At 38.6% G+C, this 26,575-nt stretch overlaps 1 protein-coding gene across 1 annotated transcript in view; it reads left to right on the forward strand.

Moving 5' to 3' along the window:
- Positions 1 to 26,575, forward strand: part of LOC107684992 (phorbol ester/diacylglycerol-binding protein unc-13-like) — a 31,203-nt gene that overhangs the window by 4,123 nt on the left and 505 nt on the right. Inside the window, exons 3-10 of the mRNA XM_016481399.1 lie at positions 4,275 to 4,374; positions 9,282 to 9,399; positions 10,759 to 10,882; positions 11,352 to 11,425; positions 12,935 to 12,992; positions 14,468 to 14,503; positions 15,565 to 15,787; positions 16,363 to 18,517. Of these exons, the coding sequence (XP_016336885.1) occupies positions 4,275 to 4,374; positions 9,282 to 9,399; positions 10,759 to 10,882; positions 11,352 to 11,425; positions 12,935 to 12,992; positions 14,468 to 14,503; positions 15,565 to 15,787; positions 16,363 to 18,517 (2,888 nt within the window). The remainder of the gene's footprint in view (positions 1 to 4,274; positions 4,375 to 9,281; positions 9,400 to 10,758; positions 10,883 to 11,351; positions 11,426 to 12,934; positions 12,993 to 14,467; positions 14,504 to 15,564; positions 15,788 to 16,362; positions 18,518 to 26,575) is intronic.

The raw sequence follows: 26,575 nt of genomic DNA on the forward strand, positions 1-26,575 counted from the left end.
ATTCAATAAAATTCAGCTTCAGGTATAAATAAATAACAACTTTTTTTAGCCTTTATGCAGCCTTGATGAGCATAAGAGACCAACCCCAAACTTTTAAACACTAGTTTAAGTGCCATGAAAGTATGAAAATGCGTTAATATGGTAGATGACTTGGCATGCAACACTTTTTATGTCCTTGGCCTGAAAAATGTTGAAGACCCCTAACCTTAAAGGGGGCATAATACACACAGTTTCACCCAATCTCATGTTAATCTTGAGTACCTATAGAGTAGTACTGCATCTTTCATATCTCCAAAAAGTCTTTAGTTTGATCATATTTATAAAAGAAAGATACAGCTTTACGATTCTATCCGGAAAAAGCCGAGCTCCTGGAGGCGTCATGAAAGGTAATTTTCAAAAATCCATAATAGGGGCACTTTAAGAAAGCTCTCCTTGCAAGACTGTACAAAATGCAGGCTTAATTTCTGTGAGGGCTTCTCAGGCCAAACGCCTTGATTGGATGAATAATGCCGCTGTAAATAGAAATGTCATTGAGCAATCGTCTGCTGATTAATTTCCGCAGATGAGAAGTTCAGCCCATGCTGATATTTATGAGCTAAATTTAGAATAATCACAGGGTCATGAACACATTGTTTTATAGAAATAATATTCTCTGGAAACAAATAGTATTTTCTGGAAATAAAAAGGTTCTATCTCAAATGAATATTGTTCAGAATAATCCCTTTTTTATCCAATTTGATAATGCTGCCTCTCTCCCTCTAATTCTTTTTCTCTGCTTGTGGCATTTTCTTTTAAAAATCACCCCTTTGAAATGAGTCTTGCGGTCTTTGTTAGTTTGGTAATCTGTTTTGAGGTCTTCATGAGAACATGTCATTCAGTAAACAGAGTCCTAGGTCAAGATTGATGAACTCTTATTTTGCTCGGTGTTAACAAACCAGGTTGGTTTCAAATGCGCATTGTAGACTGGAACATATATGTATTAGTATATGTTTTTTTTTATGTAAATGACAACATTGTGATTAACCAGTTGATAGTAGATTAAGAAGCTGTAAATGTTGTCAGAGATATATTGTAAATGTTAAGTTAAATTCAGCAAGGATGCATTAAATTGATCTAAAGGGACAGTAAAGACTTTTAAGTTGTGACAAAAATATTCAAATAAATGCTGCTCTTTCGATTTACCCCAAAAAAGTACTATAAATTCTACAAAAAATATTAAGTAGCACAACTATTTTTAACGCTGATAATATTAAGAAATTACTCTGATGATATTAAGAAATTATAATATTAAGAAATTTCTTGAGCACCAATTCGGCATATTAGAATGATTTCTGAAGGATCATGTGACCCTGAAGACTGGATGATAAATAATTGCAAAATTCAATAAAATTCAGCTTCAGGTATAAATAAATAACAACTTTTTTTAGCCTTTATGCAGCCTTGATGAGCATAAGAGACCAACCCCAAACTTTTAAACACTAGTTTAAGTGCCATGAAAGTATGAAAATGCGTTAATATGGTAGATGACTTGGCATGCAACACTTTTTATGTCCTTGGCCTGAAAAATGTTGAAGACCCCTAACCTTAAAGGGGGCATAATACACACAGTTTCACCCAATCTCATGTTAATCTTGAGTACCTATAGAGTAGTACTGCATCTTTCATATCTCCAAAAAGTCTTTAGTTTGATCATATTTATAAAAGAAAGATACAGCTTTACGATTCTCTCCGGAAAAAGCCGAGCTCCTGGAGGCGCGCCGTGGGCGGAGCTAAAGAGTGACGAGCACTTGGGCGCCGAATGCCAACAAAACAGACATTTGATGCCGTTTCACTTACCGTCTGCAGTTCTGAATCATGACCGGGATCTTTTATAGCTGGGACCGCTCCATCTTTCAGTATCAAACCATGTGCAAATCCAGGTCGAACTGGGCCTTGTTTATAAAACGTTCCTCAACAAACACACTTGTGAAACTCCGTTGCTGCCCCAGAAAACAAACTGTATCCACTGTTTACATAACGCTGGGTTCTTTAGGAAGCTGAACAAAATTATCTTTCCCTTACAACCAAAAACACACTTCTTTGGATTGGAGACATTCTTCCTGAGCAAGTCCCGTGCAGCGCTGCCGCTGGATGAAGCGCGTTGATGGGCGCGATCTTGCTCTCGCTCTGGTCGATGCGTGCGCGGGCGCGTTCTTCCGGGAGAAATGCCCATATAAGGAGTTCCACCCTCGTCTACGTCATGAAGAGCCACGATCGAAAAAAACTCTCAGAAACTTGTACGAACCCGGAAGTACGATTTTTGGCACAGAAATACTCCGTCATACGTCCAAATTGTTTTTTGAAACTTTGTCCATGCTTAGCATGAGAATCCAACTCTTTAACAGTGTAAACAACTATGAATGCATGAAACAGCATTGAACCCCCTGCGCCACTTAAACATTATGTGTGCGGTGTGAAAAAGGCTTTAAAATGATGTTAAAACACGTCAAACTTGTGAACATATAAGAGAACTAAATGGAAAGTAGGACAAGGTTTGTTTGTTTGTTTTTTAAACCATATCCAATTTTGTATGTGTAAAAGGATGAATGTGGTTTGGCCCATTTGTGTTTTCCTGGTGTGCGAGTTATTTTTTTGTAAATTCTGTTTCCCTGAGAAAGAAGGATTGATGGAGCCTTGCATTCTCAACATAAACCAACAATCACAGATGCAGTGAAGTGAAGTCTTATGTACACAATTCAGCCGGACTGAAATGACAAGGCAATCTTGTAAAATGCCTGCAAATAAGTAAGAAGTGTACTGTAGCATCCTAGAGAACGCTGCAGTCCTAAGGGTATATCGGTTATGCTGAGCTGTAGGTGCTACACCACTTTCTGGAGATGGAAGCTACACTGCAGCTGATGGGCCAAGATGCCTTGCTGCTCACCCACTGCCAATTGCGACCCTGTTTCTTTACCAAGGATACCAGACACCATTAGTCCTTTCTTCAAAATCTGAATTTTCTTTTTATAGCCAAAAATGAATGAGAAAAACATGATATAATTCAGCTATAATATTTCTCGCCATGAAAACAGCCACAGAAGCTGGAATGGCGTTAAACACAAACAAACATATTTTTGTAGCCTAGTTAAAAAATATGGCTTTTTGGACTGAGGAATAAGTTTTGAGTTCTGAAAGCTGCATTACGTTAACATTTCACTTTTACATCTCAGAAGATCAAGTGACATTTGCCTATATTTTTCAACTCAAACGTTTGTTATCCTGAAAAATGTTCTCAAACCATTTGTGACCCTGGACCACAAAACCAGTCACAAGGGTCAATTTTTCCAAAATTGAGATTTATACATCAGCTGAAAGCTGAATAAATAAGCTTTCCATTGATGTATGGTTTGTTAGGATAGGACACTATTTGGCCGAGATACAACTATTTGAAAATCTGGAATCTGAGGGTGCAAAAAAAATCAAAATATTGAGAAAATCACCTTTAAAGTTGTCCAAATGAAGTTCTTAGCAATGCATATTACTAATCAAAAATGAAGTTTTGATATATTTACAGTAGGAAATTTACAAAATATATTCACGAAACATGATCTTTACTTAATATCCTAATGATTTTTGGCATAAAAGAAAAATCGATAATTTTGACCAGTACAATGTATTTTTGGCTATTGCTACAAATATACCCCAGCGACTTAACACTGGTTTTGTGCTCCAGGGTCACATTTAATAATGAGATTGTACAGGGAACTGCTTTCATAAAGTCAACTTTGGAGAGATGATAGAAGCACTCACATTCGTCTTCATATTCCTCTGTACTTGTGGCTCTCATGGCGCTCTTGTGGCACTTTATATTTAATTATGCCTGCTTGTTTTGACCTCTGACAGCCTATTTCAACCTGTCTGTGTCGCTGCACATAATAACTATTGCATTTACATAAGACCATGAATATTTAACACACACACTTAGAGGTGGATGTCACATCTCAATTTTCCATTACAATACTTGTCAGTTTGCTATGACATCACATGAGTTTATTTAATATAGAAAAAGATGGATTCCTCAACTAAGTTCTGTATTCCTTTGCATGAAGAATTAGTTTACCCCAAAAAGAGCGTTTAGTGACCAGTACAATTCCTGAAATGTCTTCTTTTGTTTACCATGGAAGGAAGCCATACAGGTTTAGAATAACATGTGGATGAGACACTTTTTTGGGTGAACTATATGAAACTGAAGGGCTTTAATGTTCTAACCTATTGTTTTTTTTACTTTTTTGCAGACAAGTTTAATGTGTATGTCACGTTGAAGGTCCAGAATGTTAAAAGCACAACCATCACGGTACGAGGAGACCAGCCCTGCTGGGAACAGGACTTTATGTTGTGAGTATTTCTGTTATTGTCGTGTGTTTCCATGCTTTTGGAAATGTCTGTACCACTGTTACACTCAAATGTGTGCCTAATGAAAGGGCCCCGATTCGCTGAAGGACTTTAAAAACACTCAAAACTACTTTGCTGCGGAAAATGAAAGATTGTTTATGAGCACATCAAACTGGATGTGCAGATGTGTTCTTTGAAATTGAAAACAATTTTATATTTTTAAACAGCAGTTTATTTTAGGAGAGTGTAAAATTTTGCATTTTAGAAGAGTATCTTCACACAGTTTTTTTTTGGTTCCTGCTTTAAATTACGCACACACACTTCAGTTTGTCCTACCTTCTTTTACCTTTGACCCTCTTGTGTTGCAATGACAAATGTTAAATAGCTTTTTGATGGGCTCTCGGGAGGTTTTGTCCGTCCCAGAAATTGTCCCCGATTTTCAGATTGTTCCAGAGCGAATTTTGGCAATTCTTCAGGATGAATTCTGAGAATCAGCTGCAGTTACAGTGATTAGCAGAGAGAGGGAGCACAAAACATTTAAAGCTTTTTGTTCTTCTATTCAAAAATCACATTTGTTCATTGTTCATGACACTTGACACTTCATTATTGGCTGCTAGAAATACCAGGAATAAATTACGTTTTTAAATATATTAAAATAGAAAAGAGGTATTTTAAATGAATAATATTTTAATATGTTTTACTTTATTTCTTTTCTTTTAAAAACATGAAAAGAATCTTGCCAAACCCAAACTTGTCAATTCACCTGATTTTCACACAGCAGAATATCTAGAGGTGTAGTTTATCACATTAACTGTGAACATGTTCTGCTAACCTTTGACACCCAGAACAATGTGGAAACAATATCGGCCACTCTGTCTGGTTATGTCGGTCAGAAAGCCTGAAATCAAACGCAATGTGCCTTTTAACGCCTAGAGAAAGTCTTGTATAATTATAGGGATAGTGTGTTAGGATTCTAGGCCAGTGGCTCAGCTTTGTGTGCGTGTTCTATTCAGACGGAGATCCTCTGTGCCTGGATTATTGTCCTGCTGCTCAGCGCTCACGAATGATCGGCAGGTTAAAGTCCGCACATACATAACACACTTTCAGGGGGATTGAAACAGCATTGTGTGTAGAGGATAGAAAGATGAAGTGAATGTATTAAAGAAAGGGAGAGGTATTGATAGAGAGAAGCTGTGAGGAGGTTTCAGAGGAGTAAATGTGAAAGTCCCGTTAGTGTGACACATTATGCTGTCACACTATCATATTTAGAGCGGATGCAATATTCCCAGCTGTCATTTCTGTGTTTGTGGCTAGACCGTGCTGTTCAGCCATGAGTAGATGGCCAGTTTAAATATGCTTTCCAGATATGACAGGCAAAATTAATTTATCATCTGTATAATTTATCAAATGGGTCTCTCAAATGACATATAACAAAATATATTTGTTTATCCATTCCTTAATTAGTTCAACAAAGAGCAGTGTCACTTTTTAATCGGGTTGCTGTACAGAGAAGAAAATGTTTTCCAGTTTATTTTTGAATTGTGGTGTTTGTCTGAGGTCATAACAGTATAATAAATCCCTCGATATGGACTAATATCTGCCCTCTCTCTTAAGAGGCTTACATGCCCAAAATAGAGGCTTTGGTGTGACAGCTATTCTATACAGATCACAGCTGAAATGTTAGTATTTTTTGTATGATTCTTCTTACGTGACACATGAAACAAAAAAAAATATAGTTTTTTAAATAAAAATATTTTAAAGTGCCCCTATTATGGGTTATGAAAGGTTCATATTTTAGTTTTAGGAGTCCCCTACAAAAGGCTGACATGCATGCAAGGTCAAAACACACTTTCATTGTCTTATAATATGCATTTATTTTTACCTTACTTGCTCAACGACTCCCAAACGATTCGTTTAATGATTCATTTTTCCAAACCCCTCCTTGCGTGACACTAATCGGCGGTGATTGGTCCGATTGGTCGATTGGTCTCATTTTCATTTCATCTTGCCTGTAATGCCTGATAAAGCAGCGTTTGTGAGCGCAGTGCTGCTTTGTTTACAGCCGTTACCGGGAAAACCGCTTATTTACCGCTCCAACAGCGGCACCTAGTGGCAAAGAATGAATTAGCATTTTCATTTAGACCAACGTGAAAAGACCAACAAGTGGGCGGGCAATATGCTAATGTTTCATTTTGACTTCAACATGAAACGGCTTGGGATTCGTTTTAAAAACAACTCATTTCAATGATTCAGAGTCGACTCTTTCTTTTGAGAGACAATAACTTTATACACGGTGCACTTTCAGATTTAAAACTTTGCAGGATGTTTTCATTCACGTAGAGCTGTTACACTGCATGAAAGGTAAATTTCAAAAATCCATAATGGGGCACTTTAAAATATTTACTAGTGACATGTATGTTTAGGTCAAAAGACAATTGAACAGCAAAATGAAAATTTTTGCTTTAAAATACAAATTCTTACAGTTGTAAGAAACACAGAAACATGAACATTATGTGAATGAAAAGTGTTTGCGTCACTGTCAGGGCAAATTCTGGTCTTGTGGAGCGAGCGGTACAATACCATCTGATTATGTAATGTGAAGATTTGGATTATTAACAGCTGGATTATATTGTAGATAATGATGGACAACAATATAATGGATACATTTTTCATTACATCTGTCATTTACGTCTGCTTTAAAAAGACTTATTAAACACAGGTTATTGAATAATTTAACATTAATGCACACCCTATATGAAAGAGAGAGCTGTGTTTCAGTATTATGTTTGTTGTTATATTTGATTTGCTTGACCAGTGTATGTTTTTCATGTTTCATTTGCTGTAAGATTGAAATAATTTGTTGAAATGATATAAAACAGTAATGCGGTCAAGACCTGGATTCAGTAGAAAACTATATATAAGTGTGTTTGTTTTCCCATGTTTGTGTGTTAGTAGAGTAAGTGTACTTTGTCAGGTGTGTGTGTGGGGATAAAGAGGATGAGTGTTGAGCATTTATCTGCTCTTTGAGGGGTTAAACTGCACCACGTGCTGACCTCACATGGCAGGGATCAGACTAGCAGTGAGACAAGACAAATTGATAGCAATAGACAAAATGAGAGAGAGATAGACAAAGAAACCATTTGTTGAGATGCTCTTTCGAATTGCTAGCATTTAATCTTGTAAACTCTAAAAAATGCTGGGTTAAATACAACCCAGTGCTGGGTTTGTCCCTATTTTACCCAGCACTGGGTTGTATTTAACCCAGCATTTTTTAGAGTGTACAGAGGAATAATAGTCAATGACTACTATTCAGAAGTTTGGTGTGGGTAAGATTTTTTAAATGCTCCCCAATGCTACATTCAGTATAAACGGATATATATCATTACAAATGAAAATAACTACAGAATTGTAATATAATTTGAAATGTTTTTTTTTTCCTGTTATGACAGCTGAATTTTCAGCATCATTACTCCAATTTTCTGTCACATGATCCTTCAGAAATCATTCTAATATGCTGATTTGCAGCCGAAGAAATACTTCTTCTAATTATATCAGTATTGAAAATGTTGATTTGGACAGTCCTTAATGCCTTCATACCTCCACATTTCTGTATTCAGACTCGGGTGTAATTTAGGAGTCTTTGAATTCAATTTGAGAGATATAGACATGGGATGTGAGTGACACGCTGTCTGTCTCTGTCACACTTCGTCTGCTTACCCCAATGAAGACAGTTTCCAAGGACAGCTGTCAATTATTATATACACTTTCTTCATTGCACACACAATTTAGAATGATTATTTTTGTTTGGTTGGTGGCAAAATGAAAAGTCCTTTTTTGCCTCACTGATGTGTCTAGTAGGGTTAGATCATTCCCTTTTTGAACTAACTTTATAGTGTGTGTGCATATATAATGTGTCCTTTTTTTACATAGTGACATCCACTAGCAGGGGCTAACTGGGCTACGTTAACTAGCCAAACCCCGACCCCTTGGGTTCAAGTCTTAAAAGGGAAGATTCACAACCACTGTTCTGACCTACTTGCAAGATACTTAACTGCTGTAGATTTCTTTGGGTAATACAGTGTTTGCTAAATCAGAAACCGCTAAGAATCACTAAGGAAGAGAGGGAGAGACAATTATGAGTTGTTCAGAGAAATTAAAATATTTAGAGGTAGCAGGACTCCTGACAGCCTCAATGTTCGGAGAGACCTGTAATTAATTCCCCCCCCCCTCTTCTCCCGCCTCTTAATATAATTACTGTCTTTATATTGAATATGATTGTGAAGAATTAGCCTGGTTTGTGCAAGGAAAATTTATGCTTGGGTAGTTTAAATTGCATGAGCTTGACATTATTATTGTGAATATTAGGAGCTCTTCAGGCAAAATTTGAGGCGAAGAAACTGTTAACATTAAATCAGGGTCCTTTTCAAGTTATACAGGTTTGGAATGGCATAAAGAGGTGTAAATAATGCAAACGTTTTCATTTTTGGTTGAACTATACTTTTAATCCTGACATAAGCAACATGAACAAATAAAATTATATGCACATTTAAACCGATATGAAATCATGCATGTGTGTGCATAGGGATGATCTACTAAAGCAAACATCAAACTTTTAACTAGCCACCAATATACAAGAGAACCTCACTACATAATTCCATTCCAAAAAAAAAAGTCCATTAATAATTCAAAATTCAATTTTTATGATCTGTACAAGATATTTATGCCCATTTCCTCAATTCACCCACCATTGGTAAGGCTATTTTTAGACTCTCCCCTAAAGGACACTGATGAAGTGTCTCGAACTCACAGAGAGGTGTGGGTGAATTGGGAGATTTCAGAATTAGTGCATTTCTTCATCATATTTGTTGATGGTCTGATCTCTATTTCTGTATCTCTATCTGTGGCCCAAGTGAGATCAGTCGTCTGGACCTGGGTCTGGTTGTGGAGGTGTGGAATAAAGGACTCATCTGGGACACCTTGATAGGAACAGCATGGATCCCACTTAACACCATCCGCCAATCAGATGAGGTAAGTGAGTACCACCAGCCAATCGGAATGAAGAGAAATACACCCTCGACAGTCACACATCTCAGCTGTCTATCTGGTGAGGCATGAAAGTGCCACTCACAAGACGTTAAGACCATCTGAGTCATGCTGAGGTGGCTGAGGTGGGTGGGGAATGCAGTGCAAATGGTGAGAATGACGAAAACATTGCCTGAATTGCTTCCAACTGGACACTTCTGGAATAACCCCATGTTGTCCGTCAATGGCGGTCAATTAAAGGAATAGTTCACCCCCAAATTAAACTTTGCTGAAACGTTACTTATCCTAGGCCATCCAAGATCTAGATGGGTTTGTTTCTTCATCGCAGCAGATATGGAGAAGTTTAGCATTACGTCCTTGGCCAATGGATCCTCTGTAGCAAATGGGTGCCATCAGAATGAGAGTCCAAACAGCTGATAAAAACAATCACAATGCAGCAAAAAGCTACACTAAGATGTTTTTAACTTCAAGCCGTTGCTTCTGGCTAAAATGTGAAAACCCATCTATAATGCTTTCTTCAGTGGAAAAGTTGTATCATCTGAATCAGGAGAGAAAAATGTGCAATTCAAGTACCATTTGCAAACGAAAGCAGTTGAAAACACTGATGTGAGAGTCAGTGAATTTTAATATTAGAGGACAAGTGATTTTCATTGAAGAAAGCATTATTATGGGTAATGGGCTGGTATTCAGCCTAGAGATGTGTTGGCGGCCACATTTACGTTTTCTGCAAAAAATATAATAATGTAGTTGAATTAGTTAATGCGCCCCTCATGATTTATAAATTGACTGTGAAACAGACACAGTCAAAGTCCCCCTGTTGAAAAGAGATCCTTTCTGACTTGAAACCTCCAAAAGGTGTGACCCTGAACCACAAAACCCAGTTATAAGTCGCTGGGGGATATTTGTAGCAATAGCCAAAAATACATTATATGGGTCAAAATGATCGATTTTTCTTTAATGCCAAAAATCATTAGGATATTAAGTAAAGATCATGTTCCATGAAGATATTTTGTAAGTTTACTACCTTAAATATATCAAAACTTAATTTTTGATTAGTAATATGCATTGCTAAGAACTTCATTTGGACAACTTTAAAGGCGATTTTCTCAATATTTAGATTTTTTTTGCACCCTCAGATTCCAGATTTTCAAATAGTTGTATTTCGGCCAAATATTGTCCTATCCTAACAAACCATACATCAATGGAAATCTCAATTTCAATGGTCCTTGGGTCACATTTGTGCGTTTTATTTGCTGCAATACCTTCATGCTCTCTCTCTACACTCTATCTCTGGGTCAGAGTTGGCATGACGCCTTACAGGTCTCTCTGTCTCTCTTTCTTTAGGAGGGGCCTGGAGAATGGACCTCACTGGATTCTGAGGTTCTGATGAAGGAAGATGAGATATATGGCACTAAAAACCCCACTCCTCACCAAGTGCTGTTGGACACACGCTTTGAGCTCCCTTTTGGTAGTCCATATATAATAGAATAGAATATGCCTTTTTTCTTTTCTTTTTAGATTTACCTTTTCTCAGACCTCTTAGAACAGATTCTGAGCAGTTCCTTTAACTGCCACATATACAGTGGCCACGAAACTAAATTCATATATTTTTAAGTGACTTAAGTACTTTTTAGAGCCACTGTATGATATAAAATATCTAAATGAATCGGGAGAATTAAGGAGACGTAAATGGAGGATCTGAGGAAAAAAAGAGTGGAAGCAAAGGGTGCTGATGTATTTGTAATGTTGCTGCAGTAACCTCTGTGTCTCATGCCATATTAAACACTGTGAATACAGAATTGAGTGCTGTGTGGCCAGAAAAACTGGAAGGGAGGAGCAAGAGATGCATTGGAACAGTGGAAGCTGGAGTTTTATCTAAAGATATCTATAGACTTTCTTTTCGCCTTATTTCTGTATTATTTGTTTGCTTTGTGCAGATATCCCCGACGACGAGGCCCAATACTGGACTAAAAAGCTGGAGCGCATCAACTCTATGAGGATACATGATGAGGTACAGACTGTGTGTTTAGATGGAGTAGAGATGCGTGAATATGTACAGTAGAATAACATGGTAATTTGATGGGAATGGACAAGAGTTACCACTATTCATCTTAAAAAAATTATGCATTTTTTTTTAGATTGGGATTATGGTGAATTTCATATTTGAAATATGAATGTAACTTTTTTTTTTTGTATTTGGGTGATTTTTTTTTTTTCACATCCAACAAATGGAAGACTATATAGTTTTTTTGGGTTCAGTGTCAGCTATTGCCTGAAAAAAATATCTCCGAACCTTTTCTTATATGTGACCCTGGACCACAAAACCAGTCATAAGGGTCAAGTTTTCGAAATTGAGATTTATATATCATCTGAGAGCTGTTAGGATAGGACAATATTTGGCCGAGATACTATTTGAAAATCTGGAATCTGAGGGTGCAAAAAAAATCTAAATATTGAGAAAATCGCCTTTAAAGTTGTCCAAATGAAGTTCTTAGCAATGCATATGTGATTTTTTTTTTTTCACATCCAACAAATGGAAGACTATATCGTTTTTTTGGGTTCCGTGTCAGCTATTGCCTGAAAAAAATATCTCCGAACCTTTTCTTATAAAATTGACCCTGGACCACAAAACCAGTCATAAGGGTCAAGTTTTCGAAATTGAGATTTATATATCATCTGAGAGCTGTTAGGATAGGACAATATTTGGCCGAGATACTATTTGAAAATCTGGAATCTGAGGGTGCAAAAAAAATCTAAATATTGAGAAAATCGCCTTTAAAGTTGTCCAAATGAAGTTTTTAGCAATGCATATTACTAATCAAAAATTAAGTTTTGATATATTTACGGTAGGAAATTTACAAAATATCTTCATGGAACATGATCTTTACTTAATATCCTAATGATTTTTTGGCATAAAAGAAAAATCAATAATTTTGACCCATACAATGTATTTTTGGTTATTGCTACAAATATACCCCAGCGACTTAAGACTGCTTTTGCGCTCCAGGGTTATATATACGTGTCTGTGTGTATGTGTGTGTATATGTATATGTATGTATGTGTTGATTATATGTGTTGTGTATATGTATATGTATGTTTGTGTTGTATGTTGATTTGGAGCAGGTATTTGGTATTTTGCTCTCATCAACATTGCGTTGGCTCTCCAAAAAAAAGGAATTCTGTAGTTTAGTTAAAAGAATGATCTTCTACTGCCTTCTGCTGTGAGCACTGAGCTATTGCAAGGGCCTTACAGTTATACTGCCAAAAGACCACTAAGATGTGCTGGATGGGAAGATTAGTGCACATGAACAACACTTCTGATTAGTTATGTATAATTCCTAGCTGACATTGTTTATTGTTATTTTAGCCAGTGTTATAAATAAGTAAATAAATATGTTTAAGTAAGCCTCTATCTTAGACTTTTTGATTCACCTAATATATGAAAACACACAGGTATTGTTAGCTGATGGCTTTTGACCTTTTTGTTAATTTCTGTTTTTTATTTTTATTTTTTATATAGTATTCACTGCAAGATGAAGCACAGAGAAGACAGCTGCCCCCCGTGCCCTCCCAGTGCTGTAAGTATTCTGTTTTCAGCCTTTACAGTGGGGAAAAATTGAAATTATGTAACGAGTCCCCTGTAAGCCAGTAGATGGCAGTAGTTTATAGCTTTTATAATGCATTTTGCCCTGATGATTATTGCATTCAGACTTTTATGTTCTGTTTGTTGTATTAATATTGCAAGTGTCAAGATTTACTTTTGCTTAAAAGGATAGTACACTCAACAAATGAAGATTCTGTCATCATTTACCTTCATGTTTACTTAAACCTTTATTACTTTCTTTTTTACTTGGAACATAAAATACAATGTTAGACAGAATAACACTATGATAGTCAATATTTACTTTCATTGTATGGAGTGGAAGTGAATACTGACATCTCTAACATTCTGTGCATTTACTTTCTTGTTCATTCTACTTTCTTGCCATCTCAAACATTTACTTTCTTGTTCCATGGAAAAGAATGTCATACAGATTTGTAACAACATGAATGTGAATAAATAACTGCTGAATATTCATTTTTGGTGACCTACCCAACCGTGAAGTAATTTACTGAAATATTTGATATAATTTTGTTGAAAAAATACAGAAGCAGATTTATGATATCAGATAATTAAGAAAGCAGATATGCATGCAAACTCTTTAAAAACTCTCTGTGGGTTATGCAATTATATATTGCATCAGTAACACTTACAATAAGATTGTATTAGTTAATGTCAATGCATTGACTAACAAATGTACTGCTCGTTGTCAGTGTTAAAGTATTTATGGATCTTTCTTAAAGGGGACATCAGATGCCCATTTCCCACAAGTTGGTATGATACTTTAGGGTCTTCATGAAATGTCTGCAAAATACTTTGGTTAAAATTCCTCAATGGTTCACTTGTACATCCAACTACAAAACATCTGCATTCCTTATGAGACATAGTTTTCACTACAGCTGCTTGAGCGCAGAGAAAATGACGGACAGGGTACAACTGGCTGAGGGCAGAAATATGCTAATATGGGATAGTCCATCAGTGGTCATGGGCGGGGCCTGAGCAGTATGACATCATACTGCTCAGAAAATCAAAACGGCTAGATAATTGGGTCTGTTTAGTTCTTTGGGGATTAAAAAAAAAAAAGGAAGTGAATGGATTTTTGTCATTGTAGGGTGGTTGTCCCCAGACACTGCTAAGACACATTTATATGCAAACACCATGTAAAAGCAAATTTTGCAACCAATGTCCCCTTTAACATGTGTTAGTACAACTGTTCAGTCTTAGTTCATGTTAGCTCAGGTCCATTAAATATTAACAAATACCAAATTTGGTTTTAATAATGTTTTAGTAAATGATGAAATGAACATTAAGATTAATAAATGCTTTAGACTTTTGTTTCACTATTAGTTCTTGCTCACTAATGTAGGTATTTAATGTTATCAAATGATACCTTATTGTAAAGCTTTATCATTATATCTATCTTCTGCTGTTTAACTTTCTCCACACCACTAGGCAATTGGACATACTTTGGATGGAATGATCAGCAGAGTATGTACTTCATGTGTGTTGTAACTAATCATCATTTCACTTCCTTTCTTCTTCATACTACACTTTTCGCTCCATTGACTTCCATTCATATAAATGCAAATGTGGGAGAGCGGAAACGCAAGCTAATGCGAAGAAGTTGTGACTAACAGCAGATCAAAACGTCAAAGCATGACCTTGTAGCTGAATTAAAAGAACAGAAATGTAAAACTGTAGTATTGGAGGAAAGTGAAGTAGATTGTACGGTTTAACATTTTGGATTTATTATTATTTGTTGAATTTCACGACCATTGCAGTGTCTGAGGAATTTTCTTCTGCTCAAAGTCTAGTCTGACCCGCAGCTTTAAATCTTTCGATGATGCTTATATTCTTTAAAATTAATTCTAATTGTGCCATATGGTTTTCATTTCAAAACTAACATTTTATGACAATTTTTTTTATTTTATTCATTTTATATTCATTGGTAACTTTACTATTATTCTAAAATTTGGAAAATGGTAATAATAACAAATGTGTTTGTGTGCCCAAGCTAATGACTAATAGTGTACATAAAACAAGATGAAGTTTAGTGCATTCAACTGAAATTTTCCACTTTTCTCCCTCCTTTCCTATTTTGGTTATTCATCATTCCTTCATTATGCATATATTTTGTGCTTCATGCATTTAATTGTTGTGCATGTGATTTGCATTTTGAAATGTGTAATTGATAAATAACATCTCCATTAACTTTTTTTACACCATAAGTTTAGCTTAAATCTTACAAAGATGCCTTTGATTTTTCCCCCCACCATTTTTATCATTTACATTAGCTTTCATGCACTGTTGTGACAGAACCTTTTAAAAGTAAAAATAATCCATGTAGTTTCTCATTTAATATGAAGTTTTATGAAATGATACATTTTGTTTAAAATAATTTATGCTGGAGTATAGCATATACCACAATTATCACTGCTTTAGCATCGTCGTTGGAGTCTCTGCAATCATATAATTTAATTAATTTAAAGTTTTAGGTAAAGTCCTCCCTGACCACACTTTATTCACTTCTGGATTTCATTGTGCTGTAGATTTTGACCATGACCATGACAGCGCTGTGGATGACAGGGACAGTGATTACCGCAGTGAGACAAACAGCAGGCCTCCACGATACCACACCACAGCTCAACCCAATTCCTCAGTACATCAGTACCCTATTGGCCGAAGATTACAGAATCAGGCATTGTCAAAAGAGTCTAGGACAGACTCTATCCAGAGCTATGACTTGGATGATAGAGAAGGAAAGGAACAAAGGTATGTTTGAGGTAACACTTGATTACATAAATACATGTACAGCTTGGCGTGCATAATTTTGAAATATAGCATTACTCACCCATTATCTAAAAATCCTTAAAAAAAGATTATTTAAAAGATTACATTTATTTGAAGCAACCCTAAATAAGATACTGTGACTTATTTTCAGATAATGTCTTGAATACTTGATACTTGTATTTTGTCTTTCTGCACTTCTGCACAAACTTGTGTTCTTGTTTAAAGTTTACAATAAAAACAAGGGCAGTGTGCAAAAATATGCCAGTGCATTAAGACAAGATGCATATATTCAAGATATGATCTATGAATAATATCTAAGAGCTGTTAAAACAAAATTTTAAGAATTACAACTATTAAGAAAGCCTGTATTAAGATTTTTTTTTCAGTCAATTTAGCTCCAAAAATGTTCCGTTTTAGTTGTTTCATACATTCTCATTTTTCTGTCTGTCTTTGTTTTTATCCATCTATATATTTTGATTTAAGATTTTTTTAATTTCTCTTGCTTTTCGTTCTTCTCCTCATCCATGCTTTTGGCACTTTCACTTTATGCACACCAGATTTTCAAGTGGTACAGATGATGTCAGAATGATTCCAGTGGACTCCTGTATGGGAGTTGAAGACTGGGAGACCAAATACAAAATTAATGACAACATACTGGATGATTACCTGGAACCAGAGCAGAAAACGTGGGATGACGATGATGACACCAAGAGTGAAATTTATAGAATCGTGAGCAGCCCGGGTGACTCCAAAGGGAGTCGATTTTACCAGACATTAGAGTGTGATGCAATGTCCCCAGAGGAGGCTGAGGAGTATGACACATTAGAAAATCCCATCAGGAGAGCAGCCGCAAGCAGCAGTGAGGTCCATTTGGTCTGTAAGGAAGCTAGAAACTTCGAGGATGAAATTTCCCCTCCTGAGATTTCCATCATTCCTTCAATTAGGCAACTTCGCAGGACAAACCAAGCATCGTATACAGAGGGGCTGTTGTACAAAACCAGGATGTGGGCCAAGAACTCATTTGAAGACACCCTTGAGAACTACACAATTTATTGTGAGGAAGAGGAAGCCAGAATGAGAGCAAGAAGTGAATATGGGTCTGCAGGATCTGATGAAATGCAATTCTCTCTTGGGTCTGAAGAGGAGCTAGATGATATGGCGTTTGTAGAAGAGGATGCACAGTACGAATATGACAGTTACTACAGTAATGCAAGAAATATTTCCTCTTATGATGAATGGTCACAAGGCTATTATGAACAACAGAGTAACATGGGGAATGATTGCACAAGGGGCCCAGATGAAATATTGTCACCTGTGCAGAAGCCAGATAAGGAGTATCATGATACAATGGACGAACTTCAGAATTTAGTTGACTCTGTGTCAGAATATCTGGCTGGAAGAGAGGAGGAAATTAGTAAATATGAATCAATGCAAAAATCTCTCACTAAAACAGAAACAGAGAGTGAAGAAAAGAAAACTGAGGGTAAACCAGCTGAGATGAAAGATGAAAATGCTGTGGAACAAGGTATTGCAGGTGTTAAAAATGCCATGAGCTCTTTGTTTATCTCAATCACAAATACTAAATCAGCAGCTGAAAATACAGAATCAACAGAAACTGCAACAAAAACTCCATCTCCAGTTCCTCCCCAGTCAGAGTCTGGTATTTCAAAACTGTTCTCTTTCATACCTAAATCAACTAGTAGTCCAACTCCTGTTGCTGTTGTACCACCTGCTAATCAGGAAACTAATGCAGACAAGAAGTTCTCTTTGCAGTCACTGTTGCCATTTCAGTCCCCAGAGGTCAGTCGACCAGCTAGTGCCACATCAGAGGCTGATGCTACAAACATTGCTGATTCAAGTGGCTCTCAAACTCAGGACTCCACTCCAAGTCAGACACAAACAGTGGTTGATTCAATGCTAGGAAGATTGAGCCCTTTCAGGCTTTTTGGAGACAAATCTAGTGCTGAAACCGTTTCACAACCAAATATAACTCAGAGAAACACAGAGTCTAAAGAAGCATCAATGGACAAATCCAAAAGTTTGTCTTTAGAGGGATCTGGCACACAACCTGAGCACCAGTCCTCATGTGGGGGATCAGGAAGTGGCTCAGTAGAGCTCTTACCTGAAACAGAATCATCTGGCGAATTACCTGATTCCATGCCCAGAGGGGCTACACCCAAGCTAGTAGAGAGTAAAACTGAAGCAAAGCCTGCCAGTCAAACACCTGGAGAAGACACCGGATTCTTTAGCCCCTTTAAGAAGTCATTGAACTCACTCATATCAAACAATGCTCCTGACGATAAGCCAGCTGAGGTCCCCTCAATGTTTTCTATATTTAAGCCAGCCGAGGCTCCAAAATCTGAGGATGTGTCTGGTAATTTTGGCAATAAATTAAAGCTCCCTTTCTTTTCCTCAGATGCTCCAGTCAATACTCAGGCATCTAAACAAGAAGGTGGTATGCTCTCTGGATTTCTAAAACTGACAACAGGTGAGGATCCCAATACTTCTAGACCTGGAGGACTCCAGACTGGTGCTAAATCACCACTGTCCAGTCGTTCCGCACTGCTTGAAAGTGTTTCCAAAGGAAATGCAGATACTGGCTGGTTCTCCAATTTGTTCAAAGCAAGCTCAGCTGAACCACCAAAGCCACAGACTGGAACACCAGCCTCATCAAAGCCAACAGCAACTACACAGAACATTCCCACTGTTGTTGTGAATCCTGAAAAACCAGCCAATGTCGAAGAAGCTTCTGCAGATATAGTTGCAGAAGAAGATGATGCAACAAAATGTCATAATGAGTGCCTGTCTACTGAAAATCAAAGAGAGATTAAAAGAGATACACTGGATACAGACCAAGTTGACAGAAATGAAAATGCATCTAAACTTCAAGATAGATCCAATACCAAGCCAGATGACCAATGCCATTCCAAGACTCAACCAAAGACACAAAATGATGCACAGGCACAACCTCAGTCTCATGGCTTGCTATCCAGTCTTTTATCTGGCAACAACAAGCCCCAAGCAAGTTCTGGTCCTCCTCAACAGGGGGGTTTACTCTCAGGGTTACTTTCCACTGTTACTGGTTCCCAAAACCCAAGCCAGTTTCAACCAGGGGCTGCATCTGTTCAGTCAGGAGGGCTGTTGTCTGGAATATTGAAAATGGCTGCCCCTGAAAGTTTAACCACAAGCCAATCAACAGGCCCACAACAGCAACAACCCTCCAATGAAGGAAACTCCTTTCAAGAATCACCTGCAACTGCTCAAAGCCACAGCCAGCCACAGCAGAGCACTGGAATTTTCTCTGGGTTATTGAAATTGGCCAGTGATACAGTTTCAAGCCCCCAAACAGCACCTGCCCAGTCAGCACCAAATCCTGAAAATCAAAATGTCCCAAAGCAAGGAACATTGGAAGGTGCACCCAATGAGCCCTCTCAAGGAGCTTCACCTCAGCCTCAATCGGGAGGCTTCTTATCTGGACTTTTGAAGTTGGCTGCCCCTGAGACTGTCCCAGCATCTGGAGAGGTATCCCAGCCTCAGCAACAGCAAGCATCACAACAGAACAGTAATCAACAACCAAGTCGACAACAATCAGACACAAAGAGTCAACTGCCGCCCTCTCAGCCACCGCCAATTGAACCACCTCCAAGTCAAACAGGAGGACTTTTTGGGGGGCTCCTCAAATTAACAGAGAGTGCTCTTGCAGGGTCACAACAGCCAAGTGGTTCTGGCAGTCAGCCTAATCAACAGCAATCCAGCAAACCAAATACACAGTCACAACCACCACCTGCTACAGCAAGTGGAATGTTTTCAGGATTTTTAAACAAACTAACAGCCCCAGAGAGTGTCCCTCAACAGCCACATCCTGGAAATAGTAGCTTGACCTCACAACAGAGCCCTAAACCCCCTGAACAACCACTACCTTCCCAGACAGGTGGCTTCCTTTCTGGCCTGTTTGGTATGAGTGCATCAGATGTTAATAATGCCAAAGACCCAGCTCCCCAGAATCTTCCACAGCAGGAGGCCCCTTGTTCTGGTCAACCTAATGCACAGCAAAGTAACAGACAAAACTTGCGACGACAAAACCAAGTTCCACCTCAGCCGGTACCTCAAAGTGGACCAAGTGGAGTGTTCTCTGGGTTGCTTAATAAGATTGCAGACACCGCCACTGCACCACCCCAGGCACAAACCACACAGCAAACCAGTAGACCTGCTCCAAATGAAAGTGCCCCCCAGCAATCTTCTAGCCAACAGGGTGGGTTCTTTTCTGGGCTTTTTTCAACCAACCAGACACCAGCACAATCACAACAAGGACCTCCTGGATCCAGTCAACAGCAGCAGGGAAACAGGCAGCCTTTACAAAGACAGAATCCGATTCCATCTCATACACCATCAACCCCTGAACCATCACAAGGGGGTCTGCTTTCAGGCCTTTTCAACAAACTTGCATCAGCAGATACTCCAGCTCAGTCATCAACGTCTGGAGTTCAGCATAACCAACAAACAAGTAGGCCAGATGCATCAGGACAGAGTCAATCATCTACCCAAAAGCCACCCCCTTCAAACCAGTCGGGTGGACTTCTTTCTGGTCTTTTGAAGATGGGTTCAGAAGCTGCAGCCCCAAAATCACCTTCTGTAGGACAGCAGCCACATCCTGCCTCTGGAAGCCAGATGCAAGGTCCACAACGTCAAGGTCAGACTGTGTCACAAGGAGCAACACAACAGCAAAGTCAGTCTGGTGGTTTGTTTTCTAGCATTTTCAAAATGGCCACCTCGGATGAATCTGTGCAACAACATGCACAGTCAAGCAATCAGCAAGCAAATACATCTGTTCAAAGTGCCAACAATCAGCAAAATGAGTCTAGTGGCATCATCTCTGGATTTTTGAACAAACTTACTACAACAGCTGAAGTAACAATAGCAAAAAGTGAAGCTTCCCCTGATGAAAAACCGAAACAGCAGCAACAAGACCGTTCTGGAATTAAACCTAGTCACGGACGTCCACAGATTCAGAGAGCCAAACCAGTTGAATTTATGTCCTCTGAAGATGGAGGTGCAGAAAAAGATCCAAAAGTTTCAGCACAAAAAGGTTTTTTGTCTGGACTATTTAGCAATGCCTCAGAGGAAGACACTTCATCCAAACTTCCTTCTCAAATCAAAGAACTGCCAAAAAGTAGTTCTAATAGTGGTGCAGGTATGCTTTCTGGAATTTTTAAATCTGGAGCTAATGAAAATGACACTTCATCACAAAGTAAGGACTCAGAGAAGGGCTTCTTTGATCAACTAATGTCTAAGCAGAGTAAAGACGAGTCCACTACTTCAGTTACCAGCAGCACTGGTTCAGAGTCGAACAATTTAGTGAGTGAAGCTTCTCATCAACCTGCTAACCTGCATCCTGCAGTGAAGTCCACCCAACAGTACATGGAGGAGATCCATAGACTCTTATATGGCACGTCTATTAATTATGGCTACCAAGATCTACTGTATACATTTGCTGTGCATGGTGTGATTCCCCCAGAACTGTATGAACATCAGTGTCTCATAGAAGCTCTTCTTTGGCAGCAAATGAATGATTATGCTCTTTTGGAGATGCTAGCAACACAAGTTCCAGACTGTTATTCTGCAAATCAAATGGAAATGCCATTATCCTCTGAACCTGTTGTAGAGACACCTGAATGGTGGAACTTGAAAAACATGGATCCTAGTCAATTCCATATACCCTCACATCCTTGGCAGGATGTTGTCAACCTGCCATTTCAAAGTAGTCTTCCACTAGCAAATGGAGAGGATATTATTGTGTTTGACATGAGTAGCACAAACAAGAAACCCTGGGAAGGCTGTGACAATTTAAATGGCTTCAGTGATAAAAGAACCAAAAATACTTGGATGGAGAAAACCACTGTCATAAATCTCTCAACGGATGTACCAGCAAAAAAATATTTGTGCCAGTCAATGTCAGACTTTAGTAGCAAAAATGACTCAAAAATGACCCCCAAATTAAATTTAGATTTGAAATTTGACTCAAGATTCTTCAGACGACTCACTGAAAAAAAGGGGCCATTGGATTTGACTCCAGGTGCAGTCGACCTCAGTAGCTCTGTAACTGCCAGTGAAGATATAGAGGATGACATGTTTTTTGAAGATTCTGAGTGGTACCAGCAGTGGCTGTCCTTGTTGGAGCAGGAAATGTGGTGGCCGGCTGAGGCAGGAGATTGTGGCTATTACGTTTACATGGATGAAGAATATATATACACTCTTTTGACTGATAGGGCTGGGAAGCACCTTTATGCATGTGCAACCCCAGAGGAGAGCTGTGTTTTAGAACAAATCACTGAAAATATTTCAAGTATTCTGCATAAAAAAGACAAACCAAAGATGACGCTCTGTGGTTTTAAAATACCTCTGTTCAATGAAGATGAAGTTCTGTGGATACCAGGAAAAAAACATTGTGACTCACAGCTCCTAAATGCTCCCATTGATTTGTCTTCAGCTCTTCAGAAAGGAAACAGGATTATGAACATGAATATTGAGCGGTTCTCCCAAATGATTCAGACCTCCATAAATGCGCAGACAGAGCAACCTGTTGACTTCAGTGTGTACAAACTCAAAAAAGTAAAAATGGGTTCACAAGAGCCAAGTATAATTTTTACAGAGGAGCAACCTCAAGCAGCTGACCTCTCTAGGAAAGCAAATAACTCATGTCGTGGAGGACCATACTGGATAAATCAGGATATTAAAGACCTTTTTCCTGAAGTATCTGTGCACCAATTCTCTTCTCCAGTTACTTTTACTTCATCAGTGAGCTATAGAGAACATCCCTCAACTATAAAATCTTCAGTTTCTGAAATCAGGATAGGATATGTAGATGATAAGCCTGTTGACCAGAAAACTCAAAATAAGCAAACTTTCAGTCCAATTTTTTCACCAAATGTAAACTTTGTTGAAAAGACAACTTCTGCACCACAAACAGCTAATAGCACAGCATTGGCAGGATCTACAATTACACCACAACCTCAGGCCACTTGTAGAAAACCTTCTGATCTACTGAATGGCAATGGAACTCGGCCTACATCAACTAGGAAACTTCCTGTAACACCAGCAAATTCAACAAAACAGGATGGGTTTACACAGCAGAGTGCAACCATTACACCACGAGTATTACCTACTCCACCAACCTCAGAACAAGTCACAACAAGTATTTCTTCTAAGCCTTCTGCTGCATCTCAGAAACACAAACTGGCAAGACAGCCATCACAGTCATCACGGTCTCCTTCATCAGAGAAAGCATCGAATTTTGATAGCTCTAAGACTGAAGAAGTTCCCTTGAAGCCAAAACCTTCCACAGTGATGTCAAATCAAAGACTATCATTGCCACCACCACAGAATTTACTTTTTAACAAGCCTCAAATGCCAGTAGACTCTCTTCTTTGTAGTAAACCTATGGATTTCTCGGGAACCTTGAGCAAAAAAGACAAAGGTAAGAATGAGAAAACGCCAACAGATACTGATGCTGAAAGGTCTATTCAGGATATCATTGACTTTACCACAACAAAACTAAAAGTTAAAAAGCAGAATGAAGAGACTTTTCACATGGGTGAGACAGCTGCTGTAGATCTTACTGTTGAGTTAAATGAGGAAGTGAAAGAAATCAATGTCACATTTCCAGCTCTAGAGGTCAGAAATCTTTCCATGACAATGTCTGATGTGCCTCTCGGAACTGTTTCTGCTCCGGCCTCTCCAAAAAGAAGACCACAGTACTTTCCTCCAGACAGTGGAATTCCCATAAAAAAAGACGGCTGTGGCAATAAAGCACCGATATCACCAAGACAAAAACCCCGGCTTACAAGACAAGCCTCAGATCAGGTGTCCCAGGCAAGCAGTATTCAAGTAAGCCCTGACAGAGTCCTGGTGGATTCACCCTTAAAAGTAGTGTCAAAGTCAGCCTCAACACCAGCTAAACTTGATTGCCTCGAGGGAGGCCCAATTAAGCAAATTTCCAAACCCAGCCAAGTACCAACTTCCATACCTCAGGAACCATCACCTCATATATGTCCTGAAATAAAGACATCACCATTGTTAAGCCCAGCATTGCACATATCTGCTCAAAAGAAACAAATTGGTCTCACAAGGCAGACTTCACTTGTTAGTGAATCCATGAGAATGAGTCAAATGACTGGACAGTCATATAATGTGAACACTGCTCCAGCTAATTCAGTCAAAGCAACACTAGATATGACTTTAAAGACAGCCAATAAGCATAAGGAGACAGTGATCACTGAGACTTCAGCAACTGAAGCAGTACCCCTTGTAAGAAGCAGATGGGCATCAGTCACAGAAATGAATACACATTCTGTTGGTTTGCCTTTGCTTGTAGAGCCATCAGCACCAGAGGTGAATTTTAACCTACAAAGGCATCAATCATTACCCCGGCTCTTATGTAGCGAATCCAGGTTTTTCCAGGAAGGTCCTGTTTTACGCAGCCAAAACCATATTTGCAACAGAACTGCAGGTTTGCCAGTGCATCCATCTCATTATCATCAAACAGCAACTGCTCCAGCAAATGCAATAAAAGCTACATTAGATATGTCTGCTAAATCAACTACTCATTCGACTGTGGTTACTGAGGCAATTCAAAAGGAAGCACTGCCACTTGTGAGAGCGAGATCAACATCAATCCCAGATTGCAATGAAGAGCTTGTCGGATTGCCTTTGCTTATTGAGCCATCAGTGCAAGAGAAAAGTCTTATCCCACAAAGGCGTCAATCGTTACCACATGTCTCTTCTAATGACTCCAAGTTTTTCCAAGAAGACCCTGTTTTACCCTGCCAAAATCGTCCTTATAACAAAACTGCAAGTTTGCCAGTGCAACTTACTCATTGTCATCAAATAGCAACTGCTCCAGCAAATGCGATTAAAGCTACATTAGATATGTCTGCAAAATCAACAGCTAGTTCAGGTGTGGTGACTGAGGTGGTTCAAAAGGAAGCATTGCCACTCGTGAGAGCAAGATCAACATCAATCTCAGATGGCAATGAGGAGGTTGTTGGTATGTCTTTGATTGTGGACCCTCCAACACAAAAGTGGAAAAATCTTCTCATGAGTTGTGAATCACAATCGAATGTTAGACAAAGTGATTCTTTACAGCATGTGGATGTGAAAACATCCCAGTTAAATCCAGCCTTAAGCCGACAAACACCTAGTTGGCAAGCAGCTTCTGCTCCAGCCAGTGCAGTTAAAACAATTGTGGATATGTCTCCAAAGCCGATTGAAAAAATCAAAGAGGAAAAGCAAGAGTTATCTCCAATGCCATTGATGAAAAGAAAAACATCTGCTACTGTGATTGCCACAGGGACATCTGCTGGTTTGCCTTTAATTGTAACACCCTCTAATTCCCAAGAAAATCTTATGTCAGAGTCCTCATCTCCATCACAAGTGCAGGAAACACTGAAAGAAAAGAATAGTGGTACTTTAAGCCAGCATTCCCTTGAAGTCAGAAGCATCTCTGCTAAAGTGGGTTGCTTTCAAAGCAAAGGTCCTACATTACAAATAACATGGCAATCATCTCTTTTAGGACAGCCCAACAGAATACCCACAGCACCAGCTAATACAATCAAGGACATAGTTGACATGTCTCCAAAACTCTTGTCAGATCCAACAGAGGTTTGTGGAGAAGTTTTGACTGAAGCTGGTGTGCTGTCGCTTGTAAAGACAAGACCAACTACTGATGCTGAAGTATTAAAAGGGCTAGCTGGTGTACCTTTACTGGTCGAACCTCCTTTGCTTCCTAAACTAGTTCGTGGGCAAAGCAAATTGCCTGATAAAATGTCATCTTTCTCTTTGAAATCAACTATAGCTCAAGGAACAAAAGGACCTTCGGCACCAGCTAACACAATTAAATCCACTATTGATATGTCTGTGGGCCGATCAACCTCTATGGTGTCTGAGGGATCAGCAGGAGAAATGTTTCCAAGTGGAGTAATGCCTCTTGTCAAAGATAAAGCAGCCATCAACAAATATTCAAGAAAAGACTCAGTAGGAATGCCATTAATAGTTGATTCTTTTTCATGTTCTGAGCAGGTCTCTCAAAAAACATCACCTTTTATATCATTACTAGAGGAAAAAGGTAATCCACGCCAAATGCAATTATTGAATGGACATCATACTACAGAACCTTTGTTGCGCCAACAGATCTCTACCTATCACCGAAATGGAATCCTCTCAATCTCAAAGACACAAACTGTAGAATCTCAGCCCTTCAGCAAACCGATAGATTTCTCTGTCATTGTTTCACCTACAAAGCGCAACTGCTACTCTGTTCTGCAAAATGGCCATCCTGTGGATTTTACTAGAAGTGAAGAAGATAAATCAAGGATTGGAAGCAGATATCCAAAAAATGGTAGTAGCACTTTTAAGAAATCCTATGTTGGGGCTGTTGACCTGACTGCTGACATAATGATTGATGTAAATAGAAACAAAAGTGGTGATGATGTCAAAGATCTTTCATCTCCAAGGACTACTAGCATATCCACTCAGAACACCTCAGCATGTACAGCAGTTATATATGCCACCACAACAAATAAGAAAGATTCTTATCAACTGTCAGGAAATGAGGAGATATTGGCCCCCCAATCAAAGAATGTAGCTAAACCTCAAGCATCATACCCATCTTTTCAGTCTAGTGTGCCTACACAAATGGCAAATATATCCGATCAGATGAAAAGTCATTTGCACAGAACTGATTTGCATATCTCTAAACCTTCTGTACAACTAAAG

Source organism: Sinocyclocheilus anshuiensis, unplaced genomic scaffold (assembly GCF_001515605.1).
Source record: "Sinocyclocheilus anshuiensis isolate Anshui unplaced genomic scaffold, SAMN03320099.WGS_v1.1 scaffold605, whole genome shotgun sequence".
Lineage (NCBI taxonomy): Eukaryota > Metazoa > Chordata > Actinopteri > Cypriniformes > Cyprinidae > Sinocyclocheilus > Sinocyclocheilus anshuiensis.